Genomic DNA, 17,836 nt, shown 5'->3' with positions numbered 1-17,836 from the left:
CTGTATGGCGGTAATTGTATATGATGAATATATATATATATATATATATATATATATATATATATATATATATATATATATATATATATATATATATATATATATATACACACATACATATATATATATATATATATATATATATATATATATATATATATATAAGTGAACTAATGAACTGTTACGATGCGAAATGGTGGCAATTGGAGTGTTGACTAGATGAACGGATGGACGGACGGACGGACAGACAGACAGACGCGGCCAATGCATGATTCATGGTTTGCCGATAAAGCACTTCGCAGTTTCGCCCCACTCATCATCATTCACTGCGTAGATATGCTGTGATTTTTTTTTCAACGCTCAGTTTTCTGATGGTTAGTTGGGGGTGGTCGTTCGCTGGCCTGGCGAAGAATGATCCGTTCTCGCGTCGATGAGACGGTCGTGGCGACAGTCTGGAAGGAGATACTCGGCGAAAAAGTCTGAGACGATGATTTGCTCAGCGACATCGGCGAAAACCGAATCGGAGTTAAAGTCGCGGCGTATAGCCATGTGCCATGACCCTGAGTTCACCTTCGCCTTAGGCCAGCCCCCGAATTCGTCGCAGTCGACATATTGAACTTCGCCTCGCAGTTCAACCACGCTACATTCCTGCCATGCCGGCCTAACCCTAACCACCACCTTTCTCTGTCTTCCCGCCTTCGCCAAGTAAGCGTCATGTCTACATTGAATTAGAATGCCATTCCGCAAATGACCACAGGCAACCGAATTTCCTCAATGGAAGGGATGCTCGAGCTGTTTTACGAAAACGAACATGAGTTCCACATGGCATATATACTGGCGTGGAACTTTCACCGCCTAGAGAGGGCGCTGGTGGAAGCCCAACATGGCACGGGGGTTTAGAGACAGGGAGGGCAAAATGGACTTAGGCGGGTAGAATTAACTAGTAGGAGGTTATCATATTTGTGGCTAAAGTCAAGGCACGGGTGAAAATTAAACCTTTCACGGCAAAGTACGAATCCTCAACCTCACTATTTAAAGGTAAAAAAATAAATCTAGTTTTTGGTTCATTAAGTATTACAGCTTGGTAGCGCTAGCCACCACCCGATCTGCTATTTCCTTTTCCGCTATTTCATAACACTGCATCAATGAACACAGATTGTCCTCCAACCTCCTTCGTTTAAGGAATTCATTTTGTTGTTCTCCCAGCACCCCCTGATTCTTCACCCATACCTGTAGTCTTTCATTTACTATCTGAATCACCAGCCTCTTAACTACGGATGTCACTTTTAGAAGACGGTAGTTATTTATATCGCCTTTGTCTCTTTCCTTTATAGATCATGCTCATCCTGCTTAGTTTCCACCCATGGGAGCTTCACCATTCATAATTGCTTTGCTCTAAGCCTCTCTTAATGTTTGCTTAGAGTTTGTTCCTAGTTTCTTTATTAGCATGATTGGGATGTCATCAGGGCCTGTTGAGGTGCCATTAGGAGCCCTTTTCTCTGCCCTTCCCACTTTTATTGTCGCAGTTTACCAGGACGCACTTGCCTGCAAAAATACTTACGCAGATTTAAAGATGGCTTTGCCATGAACCTCCAAATTTTTTTCTGCATTAAATGAAGAAACGAAAAACATGGAGAAATTCAGTTGCCGTGGAGGGCTCATCCTTGACGAGATCAAGCTATTAGAGCATCTCAACTGTCACAGGTCCAGTTCGGAAGGCGATCGCTGGGCTAATTCCAAGGGCCAAAGTATCGGCCCCCAGAAAAGCACCATGAAAGTGCGGACAATTTAGAAGTCGTCCTACTCGGCGCACCAGCGCACGCTGGCTGTGGTCCAAAGAAAGAGTCAGAGCCGAAAGTTTATAAACAAAACAAAATTGTATTCTCAAGTATAGCAGATCAAAAAATGTTCGGGACATTCCTTCTTAACCTTGACCAGATTTGTGCCACCTTGCGCTTCCAGGAATTGGTCAGCCAATTCAAGCATGTCTCCAAGTGAATTAGCTCACCTCTCATTCAAGTACAGCGACAGCCCTGGACAACTGGTGAGAAATTGCTTTCTAATAAGGAGTTCTTTAAGCTCATCATACTCCTGTGCTGTCCCTGAAAGTTTGATCCATCTGTCGAAATAATGGCTAAATCGGGTGGCGTACTGTGTAGCCGCCTCACCATCAGCTGGCTTCCCTGTCCAAACTTTGTCCCGGAAACCTCCCACAGTAAGCCTAAATCACTTCAATAAAGCAGCTTTCACCTTTGTATAGTTAGCCGGATCGGTCGGCGTCAGCCTACCGTACACACTGAGCGCTTCACCACTAAAGCAGGTACTCAAAGCAGTTGCCCATTGATGTTTGTGCCAATTCTGGCTCCTTGCAATCGTCTCAAATCTGTGAAGGTACGCGTCAAGGTCGTCCTTCCTTTCATCAAACGCTATGAGCAGCTTGCTTGGGTTGAAGCGGAAGCTATGGTCTTCCCGTTCGCTGCTTTCAACGCTATAGCTTGGACGGGAGTTTCGCTTCGCTGTTGCAAACGGAGCCGCTCGAGTTCGATCTCGTGCTGACGCTGCCGTTCCCTTTAGGCCATCTCTGCCTCTCTTTATTATTTCGCCCTCTCAGCTGCCAGCCTTTCTCTCTCCAGCTCCAACTTCAATTGCAGCATTCTTTCTTCTTTCAGCTGTCGCTACTTTGCTTCTCTTTCTTCTTTCGCCTTCTCAGGTGAGTCTCTATCTAGTGAGTCTCTATTTCAGCCTTTCTCTCTCCAACTAAGCAACTTTTTCTGCTTTGGCTCTTTCAACTGACAACCTTTCTTTTTCCAGCTCAGCTGCCTTTTTTTCTTTTTCCTTCTGGCTGACCCGCTTTCGTAGTTCGGCGATAGAAAGACCCATCTTCTCACCGAGAGCTACTAACTTCTCCCGATCCATGGTGCCTGTCAAATGAAATTCTAGCTGCGTGCACACAATATCTGCCTGAAGCAGTGTATCGAAACACTCTCTGCACACTCGTTAACGAGAACACTGAACAGCACACAAAAATTGTTCCGATAGCACTATCAATGACACGGCGCTCTTCTCGGCCGTCACTCACTCTGTTCAATGTATCAGGTGCTGATCGGGCTCATGGCAGCGGCGGCGACGTATGCTACACCCGTGGCATTTCGACCGATCGACACATGGCCAGCGGCTCTTGGCATTCCACAAGCGACTACGCATGATCTACTAGATTCACCAAGCACCTCGGAGCGGTGCCATCTGCGCATCGAAACGAGCTGGATGACAAAGCATCGTGGTACGCTTCCGGATCCGCCTACTGCTGGCTACAAAAGGGAGCCCCTGAACCAATGTCCACTGGGACACGGCGCTCTTCTCGGCCGTCACTCACTCTGTTCAATGTATCAGGTGCTGATCGGGCTCATGGCAGCGGCGGCGACGTATGCTACACCCGTGGCATTTCGACCGATCGACACATGGCCAGCGGCTCTTGGCATTCCACAAGCGACTACGCATGATCTACTAGATTCACCAAGCACCTCGGAGCGGTGCCATCTGCGCATCGAAACGAGCTGGATGACAAAGCATCGTGGTACGCTTCCGGATCCGCCTACTGCTGGCTACAAAAGGGAGCCCCTGAACCAATGTCCACTGGGACACGGCGCTCTTCTCGGCCGTCACTCACTCTGTTCAATGTATCAGGTTAGTTATTTATGCCGTTGTAATTGCTTTAGAAGCAGTGATGACATGCTTCTTAGAGTGTCGTGTCCCATTAACGGTAAATGGCTTATCTGGACGTGCTATGCTGTTTCTCGCGAGTGTATGGCTGCCGCATTGAATTGGTCTGTCTTGGAGGGTTACGATGTGGCCTCTCAGACATTACTACTCTTGGCTGGTGACATAGAACAAAACCCTGGCCCTATGTCTGTGCCTGAGCGAGAACAGATAAGTAAAATCGAAGAAATGCTAAAGGTGCTACAGTCAGGGCAGGTAACCGTGTTGGAAAAGCTGTCGGGCATTGCTAAAACTCAGGATGAGCTTCGGAAAAAGCTGGACGACGTGATTACTAAAACTAATGTAATTGAAAAGCGCCTTACTACACTAGAGGAAACAGAAAAGAAGTTCGCTGATAAACTAGACGACTTAGAAAACAGAAGCCGGAGAACAAACTTGGTATTCTTTGGAATACCAGATAGTCATCCAAAGGAAACTTGGGAAGAATCCGAAAATCTAGTTAAGTCTGTCTGTACGGATGTATTAAAGCTGGAAAATATAGCAATAGAAAGGGCTCATCGTCTCGGGGCCTACAAAACAGAAAGAATTCGTCCAATAATTGCTAGCTTTTCAGGATCGAAATCAAGAGAATCTGTTCTGCGAAATGCATACAGATTCAAGGGGACGTCATACAGCGTATCAGAAGACTTCAGCAAGGCAGTTCAAGAAAAACGCCGGCAGCTTTGGAAGTACAGTAAAGAAAAACAGCTCGACAAGAAAAATCGTGTACATTTAAGTTACGATAAGCTGGTAATCAATGGACAAGCATTTGCCTGGGATACTGACATGCACCAACCAGTTCCTCTTCGGGCGCATGCTCAGATATTGGGGCGGAAATGACATGATCATTCTAGCTTAAGAACAAATGGGAAATATACCATCACAAAAAGCTTTACACCAGTATTGTTGGTGGTCAATTGTCGAAGCCTAAAAAACAAAACTGATGAGTTTACAATCTTACTTGAAACGGTGAAAGCGCAAATCGTTATGGGTACCGAATCATGGCTTGACGACACAGTATTGGATGTAGAAATATTTCCGCCAGGTTTTACAGTGTACCGTAAAGATAGAAACAGGCACGGTGGTGGCGTGTTTCTTTTAATTTCAAGTAGCCTTGCCAGCGAAGAAGTTGTTTTTGAAAATGAAACTGAATCAGTATGGTGCCGCGTCCAATTTCCCCAGGGAAACAACATCGTTTTTGGATCATTTTACCGCCCACCTGACCACAACAATGAATCTTTGATTCAACTTTCCGACATACTATCACAAATATCTCACTGCGTAATACTGGGAGGGGATTTCAATCTGCCCGATATGAAATGGGATTCCGACTGCGTAGCCCCACAAAAAAATCGAAATTGTTCTGCCTTTTCAGAACTATTGAGTGTCTATGGGCTACAACAATATGTGAACGAACCAACTCGGATTAACGCTTTACTAGATCTTTTACTAAGCAATGACGAAAATGTTATTGTTCACACAAACGTATGTCCAGGAATTAGTGATCATAGTTGCGTTGTTGCAGAGTTAAACGTTTCTAGAATACCTGCGTGTAAGCAAACCCCTCGAAATGTTTTCATGTACGACAGAGGGGACTTTAATGCCATTTCCGAAGAGCTGGTCTTGTATTATCCCACTTTTTTATGCATATCGGAGTCATGCGGCATGGATGAATTGTGGCAAATTTTCCGTGACAAGGTTACAGAGCTGGTGAATATGTACGTACCTCAGAGGTGTCTAAGATGCAGAAAGAGGCACAAACCCTGGTTCAACTCTGAGATACGCAAACTTGTTAGAAAAGCAGCGAATGCCCATAAAAGGTTTCTTAAAAAGAGAACAGCACTAAATAAAACAAAGCTCAAAAGTGTAAACAAAGAGCTTAAGTTAAAACTAAAACAGGCAAAGCGTGTCTTCTTTGACAAGCTAAACACAGACTTGAAGTGTAATCCAAAATTCTTTTGGAAGTATGTCAAGAGCAACAGAAAAGACGACACAGCTATCCCTGACCTTTTAACCCAGGAAAAAACTATAACGGATGACTTGGAGAAAGCTGAAGCATTTAACGCCTATTTTCAGTCAGTGTTTTCAAAAAGAACTGAACACTCTCCAATGCTACCTTCAAAAAATATTGGTAATGAAATGGCGGAAATTGAAATCGATTACGCTGGTTTGGATAGTCTGCTGCGTACTCTGGACACCTCTAAGGCTACAGGGCCTGACGGTATATCATCTCATGTACTTAAAAAGTGTCACGTTATTATTGCACAATATTTATGCATAATGTACAAGTTGTCTCTAGACACCGGCGTTATTCCAAGGGATTGGAAAACAGCCAATGTGGTTCCTGTACATAAGGCAGGAAGCAAAAAACATGTACAAAATTATCGTCCCATATCCTTAATTTCAACCTGTTGCAAATTATTAGAACATGTTATTTATAGCGCATTGTTCAAATATCTCGAATCTACTCATTTTTTTGCCCGCTCCCAGCATGGATTTCGGCAGGGTCGTTCATGCGTCACGCAACTAACTGAATTTCAGCATGACGTACTGACTGCGCTTGACCGTAACAACATTGTTGATGCATTATTTCTCGATTTTCGCAAGGCATTTGATACGGTCCCACATAATCTGTTAGATATTAAACTGGCTTCACTGAATATTAATGCTAAGCTGCAAACCTGGCTACGGAATTACTTAAGTGGTCGTAAACAGTGTGTTGTTTTAAATTCTAAAACGTCTTCATATGTAAACGTGACTTCAGGCGTGCCACAAGGTAGCGTTCTAGGTCCGCTGTTATTTTTGGTTTATATAAATGATATAGCATATAACATAAAATCTTGCATAAAATTATTCGCAGACGATTGCATCATCTACCGTCACATTACTTCAATCACAGACACTGAACTATTGCAAGATGACTTAAACACGGTAACACATTGGTGCTCCACGTGGAATATGTGCTTAAATATCTCGAAGTGCAACCACATCAGCTTTGCAAAGAACATTTCAAAAATCCAGTGCACATACAGTATTAATGGCGAGGCAGTCAAAAAGGTGCCCGAGTGTAAATATTTAGGAATTTACTTGACAGAATTGTTCCATTGGAACAGACACATAGACCAAATGATCTCAAAGGCTAGTAGAACGTTGTTTTTTATTCGTAGAAACTTTCACTGTGCAACAAAAGAAGTGAAAGAAACTCTTTACTTCCTTCTTGTCAGGTCTATACTTGAATATGCTTGTGTTATCTGGGACCCGGCTCAAAAGTATCTTGCAAAAACAATAGAAAAAGTCCAAAACCAGGCAGCCCGTTTCGTCAGCAACAACTACGACCCATTCGCTAGTATGTCAGAAATAAAGGCCATATTAGGCTGGGAAACTCTAAAATCTAGAAGACGGAAACTTCGATTAAAACTTCTGCATAGCATATATTATAACCTAACAGGAATTAATAAGTCTGAATACCTACTAGCACCAACATATCGTTCCACAAGATGCCAACACTCACATAAAATACAAGAATACGCGTACAAAACCACTACTTTTGCCAACTCCTTCTTTTTAAAAACAATTAGAGACTGGAATGAACTTCCCGAAGGTATAGTGAACTTGAGTGACAACAGCGCTTTTTTCTCATCGTTGTGAAATTGTGACATATGTACTTCTCTTTTGGTACCTGTTGTCATGTGCAATATTGTACTAAAATATTTTTTATTTTATATGTTGTTATAATTGAATTTTTTCACTATGTTTGGCGTCTTATCGCAGAAATGTTTCCTATGACTTCTTATGTATACCCCCCTGCAGTAATGCCACTACGGCGTTGCAGGAACTATGTAAATAAATAAATAAAAAAATGACTCGAGGCTTTTTCTCGCTACTTTGCACACACTGTGCACCAAAAGGTCCTGTCGCAGACGCAGATTACTTCTCACAGGTCCCGTTAATTAGCGAGGCGATCATCAGGCTAATTCCAAAGGTCGAAGTATCGGCCCCCTAACTGCATGACAAAAGCGCAGACAATTTAGATTTGGTCCTATTCGGTGCGCCAGCGGATGCCGGCTGTGGTCCAAAGAACGAGTGAGAGCCGAGAGTTGATAAAGAAAACAAAATGATATTCTCAAATATAGCAGATCAAACGATACACAAATGTGCACACTGGACAGTAGTTGAATACGATATGTCACCAATCAAACAACGTACTACACGGTGCAATCAGCTACACTCGAAACAACGGACACAAACAACAATACGCGCTACAATGCAATCCCATTAGTCGAACAACCGAGACACTTGAAGACTAGAGAATTCAAAAACTTTTTCAGTCCAAAGCCCCTGGAACAACGTGTGAATGTTCTTTCCTACGAAAGACTCACTCAACGTCAAGCGCTGTTGTCGATCCACTGCCCCAAAAGTTTCTCTTCCAGGAAACTTCGCGTCTTCAATTGGCCGCTCTCCAAGCACCAAACTTCTTCGCCGGTAATACGTTGGCTTCCCACGTGCCGCGATTGCAGGAAGCGTCTTCGCTCTCTAGCGGTTGACCACTCTTCGCCTGACCCTATGCACTCTTTCGCAAAACTTTCTTCATCTCCTGCCTACGCACGCTGGCGTAAACTGTCTTCGTCTCCTGCTTTGTCGCTGAGGACAAAAGTTTAACCGTCACGGCGGAAACACTCTCGCACATAGGCATAAACTTTCTTCTCCTGACCTTCCTTATTCGCTGCTTGCTTAAATGTCTTTCTCGCTAGATTCTAGAAAATTTGAATAATTTCGTCGGCGCGATGCACAACCAACGCTGGGGAAAGAGCGAGACGTTTCGAGGACCGTCCGCGACACGTGACCCAACTCTACATTACCACGCTCTTTTCCTTCCAGATCTTTCCAGGGCTTGCTAGGCCGCCGATGTGAGGAGGTTGGTCGGCGAAACTACGCTTCCGAGTGGGAGAGACGGCGCGCCTAGGGAGTCTTTGAATGCTTGTTTTCTTCTTTGGCGTTGACCTTGAGGCGCTCCTCCGATGCCCGGCACTGTCACCGCCGCCAGAACTCGGCGGCGCGCTCCTTTTCTGAGCGCTCGTTTGTGAAATCAACGTGAAGTCATCTGGCGAGTCTCTATTTCATAATAAATAGCAATTAACAGGTAAGACGGTGCTTGTGTAAAGCTACAACGTAGTTTTGTCTGTTTTTTTTTGTGTGTTCAATAGGTGTTATCGAAGGCTTTGTTGACCTAGGCGACCACAAATGCCGACCACAAATGCTCGCTCGCTGGCCACGGAATGATCGTGATGTTTCAGCCATTCACAAGTCAGCTAGCTTCTTATAAGTGTAAATTATATACCGGCAAGTGTCAAAATGCGAATGATTATATGACGAACTTTTACCTTTTTTGTTAATAGGCAGCTGTACTCAAATATTGGGTGTCTTTGCATCCAGGAGCAACGTCAAGGCGTCTACATTAGCCAAAGTTATTATGGGGAGCACAGTGCTTTGTGAGCAAGTCGGTTTTTGCGTGAACTGGGTAACTTGTGACGCTGCAAGTAGGAATAGGAGCATGTGGCGACTATTTGGAATGCAAGGTACTAACGTTTGCTGCAACTTGACTTTCGATTTCAGTGAGCAGCGATGGCGTGACAGCTTGTGTTATATAAAGTTACAGTCCCGCTCAACATGATTTGCAACGCTCTGTCTGGACTCAAAATTATGCCGAGGCTGTAAATCGTCACCTACATAGAAAAAATTGGTGAACTAAGCTTTCTCAGTTAGCGGTATTTTATGAATCAGTTTAACTTCTGTCAGTTACAGTGTTCAGTATTGAAGTAACTTTATCCACAGCTAGCAAGTTGCAAGTCATAGCAAGCTAGACCATAAGAATAGGTTATTCCGTGCACAAACGGCAAAATATGTGTGGTTGAAAAGCCTGAATGCGGTGGAGAAAAAAGTACGCATTAATTGAGACCGCTAAGAACCTTTTAACGAGGGCTTAAACATGCGTGCACACTGAATGTACGTGTACATTCGAATGAGGGTTGGATGGAAGTGTGGTTATATAAGCTTTGCAGATCGCCTTAATATTACTTTTAGTTCAAATGAAATTGTAAATTTGCAAATTTTTGAAGATTTAAGTACATATATAGTTTAAATTTTAACACTGCTTGTTTACTTTTCTCATGGATATTGATATTGTCGCGGGTTATAAATTACAGGGGGTTTATTTAAAAACACGGACACTGGGACTTGTAGAGACGCTCTCAGAGAAGGCCGCTAAGATTGTCGTCTTCTTCACTCGCCTGCGCTGCGCCTCTCGAGCAAATCCGCGTTCTACGTTGTCGTCGCTATCTCGCCGCTAAATGCAGCTATGCACGCGGCATTACCCTCCCGCCAGAGTGAGCGTCGTCCCGATGCTCAACAGGTAGAGATGCGGCCAGCGGGTGTTTACATCACTGAGAGTGGTAAAGTTTCATGCGGACCACGTGCACATTTTTCAGGCAGATGCTGGCGACGTTTCGAACAGGAAGATGCGTCGGGCACGACTTCGTACGCCACGTCGCTAAGACGGCGCAAAACCTTGTAGGGTCCGAAGTATCGGCGTAGGAGTTTCTCTGAGAGGCCTCGTCGTCGTCGTCATCATCATCATCATCATCATCATCATCAGCCTGACTGCATCCATTGCAGGACAAAGGCCTCTCCCATGTTCCGCCAGTTAACCTGGTCCTGTGCTTGCTGCTACCAAATTACACCCGCAAACTTCTTAATCTGATCTGCCCACCTAACCTTCTGTTTTCCCATAACCCTCTTCCCTTCTCTGGGACTCCAGTTAGTTACCCTTATGACCAGCGGTTATCCTGTCTACGCGCTACATGCCCGGCCCATGTCCATTTCCTCTTCTTTATTTCAACTACGATATCCTTAACCCCCGTTTGTTCCCTAATCCACTCTGCTCTCTTCTAGTCTCTTAAGGTTACACCTACCATTTTTCTTTCATTGCTCGCTGCGTCGTCCTCAATTTAAGCTGAACCCTCTTTGTAAGTCTCCAGGTTTCTTCTCCGTAGCTAAGTACCAGCAAGATACAACTGTTATATACCTTCCTCTTGAGGGATAGTGGCAATCTACCTGTCATAATTTGAGAGTGCTTGCCGAATGTGATCCACCCCATTCTTATTCTTCTAGTTACTTCAATCTCGTGGTTTCGCTCTGCGGTTATTACCCGCCCTAAGTAGACATAGTCTTTTACAACTTCAAGTGCACTATTACCTATCTCGAAACGCTGCTCTTTTCCTAGGTTGTTGTACATTACTTTCGTTTTCTGCAGATTAATTTTAAGACCCACCTGTCTGCTCTCCTTGTCTAACTCCGTAATCATGAGTTGCAATTCGTCCCCTGAGTTACTCAGCAATGCAATGTCATCGGCGAAGCGCAGTTTGCTAAGGTATTCTCCAATGACTCTTATCCCTAACTGTTCCCATTCTAGGCTTCTGAAAACCTCCTGTAAGCACGCGGTAAATAGCATTGGGGAGATTGTGTCCCCCTGCCTTACACCCTTCTTGATTGGTATTCTGTTGCTTTCTTTATGAAGCACTATGGTAGCAGTTGATCCCCTGTAGATTTCTTCCAGAATGTTTATATACACTTCATCTACGCCCTGATTCCGCAGTGTCTGCATGACGGCTGATATTTCTACTGAATCAAACGCCTTCTCGTAATTCATGAAGGCTATGTATAGTGGTTGGTTATACCCTGAGAATTTCTCTATTACCTAATTGATAGTATGAATGTGGTCAATTGTTGAGTAGCCTGTTCGAAATCCTGCTTGTTCCTTTGGTTGATTGAATTCTAATGTTTTCTTTACTCTGTTAGCAATTACCTTTGTAAATAGCTTGTATACTACAGAGAGCAAGCTTATTGGCCTGTAATTCTTCAAGTTTTTGTCATCTCATTTCTTATGTATTAAGATAATTTTAGCATTCTTCCAAGACTCTGGGACTCTTCCCGTCAGGAGACACCTTGTAAACAGGGTGGCTAGTTTTTCTAACACAATCTGTCCTCCATCTTTCAGCAGATCTGATGTTACCTGATCCTTACCAGCAGCTTCACATCTTTGCATGCTCTCCAAAGCTTTTCTGACTTCTTCTATCATTACTGGTGGGGTGTCATTTGGGTTACCACTAGTTCTTATAGTATTAAGGTCATGGTTGTCTCGGCTACTGTACAGATCTCTGTAAAACTCCTCCGCTATTTTAACTATCCTATCCATATTGGTAGTTATTTTGCCTTCTTTGTCTCTTAGTGCATACATCGGACTTTTGCCTATCCCAAGTTTCCTCTTCACTGCTTTGACGTTTCCTCCGTTTTTCAGAGCGTGTTCAATTCTCTCCATGTTATACCTTCTTACATCGCATACCTTACGTCTATTATTCAACTTCGAAAGCTCTGCCAGTTCTATTTTATCTGTTGTACTTGACACTTTAATAATTTGACGCTTCTTAATTAGGTTCTTTGTTTCCTGGGAAAGCTTGCCAGTGTCCTGTCTAACTACCCTGCCTCCAACTTCTACTGCACACTCCGTAATGATACTCGTCAGATTATCATTCATTGTATCTACGCTAAGGTTGGTTTCCTCACTAAGAGCCGAGTACCTGTTTTGCAGCGACACTCTGAATTCCTGTACTTTCTTTCTCAATGCTAGCTCACTGATTGGCTTCTTGCGTGTTAGTTTCTGTCGTTCCTTCTTCAAGTCTAGGTGAATTCCAGACCGTCCTAATCTATGGTCACTGCATCGTACCTTGCCAACCACTTCCACATCCTGCACGATTCCTGGGTGTGTACTCATTATAAAGTCTATTTCATTCTTATTTTCGCCATTAGGGCATCTCCATGTCCACTTGCGGTTTTCACGTTTTCGGTAGAAGGTATTCAAAATCCGTAAATAATTGCGTTCTGCGAATTCTACTAGCAGCTCTCCTCTGGCGTTTCTAGTACCGATGCCATGATCTCCTACTGCCTGGTCTCCAGCCTGATTCTTCCCTACCTTTGCATTAAAGTCGCCCATCACTATAGTATACTGTGTTTTTACCTTACTCATTGCCGATTCAACGTCTTCATAGAAGCTTTCCACTGAAGCGTCATCTAGGCTGAATGTAGGCGCGTAAGCCTGTACTACCTTCATCTTGTATCTTTTATTCAGTTTAATTACGATACCTACCACCCTTTCATGAATGCTATAGTATTCCTCTATGTTGCCAGCTATGTTTCTGTGGATTAGGAATCCCACTCCCAGTTCTCTTCTGTCTGCCAAGCCCCGATAGCAAAAAACGTGCCCATTCTGTAGCACCGTATAGGCCTCATCTGTCCTCCTAACCTCACTGAGCTCTATTATATCCCATTTAACACCCTCTAACTCCTCGAATAGTACAGCTAGACTTCCCTCACTAGATAGGGTTCTAGAGTTAAACGTTGCAAAGTTCAGGTTACAATGGCGGCCTGTCCGGATCCAGAGATTTTTAGCACCCTCTGCTGCGTTGCAGATCTGACCACCGCCGTAGTCAGATGCTTCGCAGCTGCTGGGGACTGAGGGCCGTGAGTTATTTGACGTATGCATGTGGAAGGTAGTGACCACATCTTCACCAGGGTGGCCAATCCTTCTCTGGTGAGGGAGTGCGTTCGCGGCAGTGGTTACCAATGAGGCCGCACCCCGGGCCTCTTCTCGTCGTCGTACAGGAAACCAAACCCAGACGCTATCTCCTGGTTGATAAATGACGAATCGATGCCAAAGGTTGTACCGTTGGGCGTCAAGTTGCTACTGGTTCATTATTCTGACGCGGTCAAGCTGCCTTGCTTCCTCGGCGTGCTCAGTGAAGTCTGCGGCGTCTGTCTCTGAATCATTCCAATTGTAAGGCAGCATGGCGTCAAGCAATGTCGTTACTTCTCTGCCGTGAATTAGTGCGAACGGCGTCATTTTTGTTGTTTCCTGGCGTGCCGTATTATACGCGAATGTGGTGTACGGCAATATTCGGTCCCAATTCTTGTGTTCCACGTCGACGTACATGCAAAGCATTACAGAGATTGTCTTGTTAAGTGGTTTTGTAAGCCCATTCGTTTGTGGGTGGTAAGCTGTCGTCTTCATATGCGCTGTGCCACTGAGCGTAAGCACAGTGCGCAAAAGCTCAGCTGTAATCGCGGTACGTTTGTCTGTTATGACGACAGCTGGAGAACCATGTCTCAGGACAATGTTCTCAATGAAGAACTGGGCCGCTTCAGTTGCAGTGCCACTCGCGATTGCCTTGGTCTCCACGTATCGGGTGAGGTAGTCTGTCACCACTATAGCCCATTTGTTGCCGCTGTCTGATTTAGAGAATGGGCCCAGCAGAACTATTCCGATTTGAGAAAACGGGGTTTCTGGCACGGGCACAGGATGTAATAGCCCAGCGGGTTTGACAGGTGGTACCTTGCGCCGCTGACATTCAATGCATGTTCGGACGTAATTTTTAACCTCTGCTGCGATTCTTGGCCAGTAATATGTTTCTTTGATGCGTGTCAGTGTTCTTGTGAAACCGAGGTGGCCCGCAGTGGCTTCGTCATGGCAGGCTCGTAAAATTTGGCTGCGGAGAGCTCCAGGAACTACCAGCAGATAGCTTCTACCTGTTGATGAAAAGTTCTTTTTGTACAGAATTACGTCCCGTAAACAAAATGACGACAAGTTCTTTGAAAACACTCTTGGTGCATTGGAGGCTCATCCGTTCAAGAATTCTATAAGCGAGTTGAGGTCCCGATCATCTTGTTGTTGCCGAGAAATGATAGCTGATTCAACCACTCCTAAAAAACCTGGGAAATCATCATCATTTATAGCCGGTGATTCAATCGGTGACCTTGACAAACAGTCGTCATCTAATTGTTGCTTTCCGGATTTATAAACTACGGCCATGTCGGACTCTTGGAGCCATAAGCTCCATCGTGCTAAACGTCCAGATAAGTCTTTCATGTTGGTCAACCAACAAAGAGAGTGATGGTCGCTTACGACTTGGAAAGCGCGGCCATATAAGTACGGGCGGAACTTCGCAACTGCCCAAACGACGGGCAGACACTCCTTCACCGTTGTTGAGTAGTTGGACTCGGCGCGTGTCAACGTTCTGCTAGCGTAGGCAACCACTCTCTCCACACCATCTTGGCATTGGACAAGAACAGCACCTAGGCCCACATTGCTGACGTCTGTATGGATGGCTGTTAGTGCATTCTCGTCAAAGTGAGTGAGGACAGGTGGAGTTTGTAGACGCTGTCGCAGCTCGTTGAACGGAGCTTCTTGCTCTTCACCCCATACAAATGCAATGTCTTCTCTTGTAAGGCGGGTGAGTGGAGAGGCGATGTGTGCAAAGCCTGCTATGAATCGCCGGTTGTAGGCGCAGAGACCCAAAAAACGCCTGACCTCTTTATTAACAACAGGCCTTGCGAACTTTGCGATGGCTGCCGTTTTATCTGGGTCAGGCTTCACACCTTCGCGACTGATCACGTGTCCCAGGAACTGGAGTTCTTCGAAGCCGAAGTGGCATTTTTCCGGTTTGAGTGTGAGTCCAGCGGACCATATGGCTTGAAGGACTGACAGTAGCCGCTTTAGATGCTCTTCAAACGTGGCCGAAAAAACGATCACGTCGTCGAGGTACGCAAGGCATGTTTTCCATTTCAGGCCTGACAGAATGGTATTCATTAGTCTCTGAAACGTGGCTGGGGCTGAGCATAGACCGAAAGGGAGGACTTTGAATTCATAAAGCCCGTCTGGCGTAACGAAGGCGGTCTTTTCTTGGTCACACTCATCTATTTCTATTTGTTAGTATCCACTTTCAAGGTTTATTGACGAGAAGTACCGCGCATGCCGTAGCCTGTCCAAAGAGTCATCGATCCATGGTAATGGATAAACGTCTTTTTTCGTAACATGGTTCAGCTTACGATAATCGATACAGAAACGCAAGCTGCCACCTTTTTTTTCACGAGTACCACTGGTGATGCCCAAGGACTCTTTGATGGTTGGATTACACCATCCTCTAGCATCTTCTTGACATGCTGCTGGGTTACCTCACGTTCTTTCTGAGCGACGCGATATGAGTTCTGTCGGATCGGTTCTGCTGTGTCTTCCGTAATGATGCGATGCTTTGTCAGAGGCGTTCGACACGCTCGTGACGTCGATGAGAAGCAGTCCTTGAACTGGTCGAGCAGCTCCATAAGACGGCATCTTTCAGTCGGTGTTAGACTCGGACCAATATCAACTGGTGGTGTATGTGGAGGGGATTGAGCTGTGGCTTTCCTTTGCATTAGAAGACAGTCGTGAGAGTTGTCGAGCTCTTCGAGGTACGCCACAGCCGTGCCTTTACCGATGTGCCGGCGCTCATTCGTGAAGTTGTCAGAAGCACCTCTGCGGGCCCATCCACTAAGCTGACGATGCCGCGAGCGATGGCGATGCCTTGGCGAAAAAGAAGGGCAGTGATGCGTTCGGCTATGGTGTCTTCATTACAGTGCACGGCGCAACACACGGAAACAAGACTACATGACAGTGGTGGCACGCCGACGTCGTCGTCGACCACACGTAACACGCTGGGTTCTTGGTCTGGATCATGGGTCACAAACTTGTCAGCGGCAAATGTGATCACACCATCGCGTATGTTGACCACAGCACCGTACTCTCTTAAGAAGTCTATTCCCAGTATCATAGGTTTGCAGCACTCCGGTAGGATCAGAAGTGTGACTACAAAGGCCACATTCTCAATCGTGAGTCTTGCTGTACATTTTGCCGTGGCAGTCATTATCTGGCCTCCAGCGTTTCGGATATAAGGGCCCGTCCCTTCCATCCTGACTTTCTTGAGTTCGCCTGCCAATCGTGCACTTATTATGGAGAAGTCTGCACCCGTATCGACAAAGGCCGTCACTTCAACGCCGTCAATCGTCACAGCGAGGTCGGCAGTCACAGTTTTCTCGGCGGAGTCTTCATCGTCACCTCTCACGTGTTTCGGCAGCATTGGGGGATTTTCGGCAATTCGACGGCTTGCAACCTTCCCCCCAGAGGTCGCTGCTTTCAGTTTCTCTGCCGTGGGCTGGGAGACCAACCTCTGACGGCGTCAGCAAAAGTCTGGCAGCTTAGTGAACCAAAGCGAGCCGGGAATGGTGAACACGTCTGGAAGGTAGAAGAGCCTTCCCGCCTGCCAGCCTGGTCGTCGTCGATGGGGGCACGGCTTTCGTCGAACTGTCGGCGCGTAGCTGTTGGTGCACTACCGCTGTATTCATCTCATCGATGTGGGCAAAAACGGTAAATGTGCCCTGGCTCTCCACAGTTGTAGCAGAGTGGTCGGTGATCCGCAGTGCGCCATATGTCGGTCCTCCGCATATAGGGTCGCCTGACAGAATCCTGCTGAGCCCAGGTTGCCACAAGATACGGTTCGAGGTACTGCGGCGCTGGCATGTGCATGGGTCGATGAACAGCGTCTGCATAGCTGTATCCGTTCGGCTGGTAGGATACTTTTTGAGCCAATGGATGACGCACAGCGTCTGCATAGGTACACGAGTTTGGACGGTGCGGTGGAGCGGGATATTGCTGAGGAGAGGCAAACGCTTGCCGAAGCCCTTGGCAAACGACTTCAGCGACGGTGGCTACCGTGTACTCCTGCTGCGGGGGCGCATGTGACTGCAATGTGTATTTTGCGTTCTCCTTCGTGATCTCCTCACGCAAGATCTGTCTAATCAGGTGGCGCAGAGAAAACTCGTCGTTTGCGGTAAGTTGCGGTAAGTGCGGCGGCGCCTACAGCTGCGCCGGTAGCCGGGCGATCAGACTGTCGGTACCGTTGCTGCAGCGCACGCTCTATTGCGGTGGCCTCCCTGGTGAACTCGTCCACTGTTGTCGGTAGATTGTGCACAAGACCAACTAATAGCTGCTCTTTGACGTCCCTCATGAGATGGCTTAGCTTTCGAGCCTCGGGCATGTTGGGGTCCGCGCGGTGGCACAGACGCACCATATCCTCAGAAAACATGGCGACGATTTAATGCAGCTGTTGGGTGCGTCGTTTAAGAAGGCGTTGTGCGTTTTCGCGTCGGTCCGCGTTACCGA

The 17,836-nt window shown here is 45.9% G+C and overlaps 1 protein-coding gene across 1 annotated transcript; it reads left to right on the top strand.

Moving 5' to 3' along the window:
* Window positions 1-229: 229 nt before the first annotated feature.
* LOC119163434 (uncharacterized) lies at window positions 230-4,621 on the top strand. Its single transcript, XM_037415429.2, has one exon. The coding sequence runs from the start codon at window positions 3,088-3,090 to the stop codon at window positions 4,594-4,596; it is 1,509 nt and encodes a 502-aa protein (XP_037271326.2). The 5' UTR covers window positions 230-3,087; the 3' UTR covers window positions 4,597-4,621.
* Window positions 4,622-17,836: the final 13,215 nt, after the last annotated feature.

The sequence above is a fragment of the Rhipicephalus microplus genome, chromosome 4 (genome assembly GCF_043290135.1).
Source record: "Rhipicephalus microplus isolate Deutch F79 chromosome 4, USDA_Rmic, whole genome shotgun sequence".
Taxonomy (NCBI): Eukaryota; Metazoa; Arthropoda; class Arachnida; order Ixodida; family Ixodidae; genus Rhipicephalus; species Rhipicephalus microplus.
The sequence above is the reverse complement of the archived record's forward strand: the minus strand, read 5'-3'. Positions and strand labels throughout refer to the sequence as shown.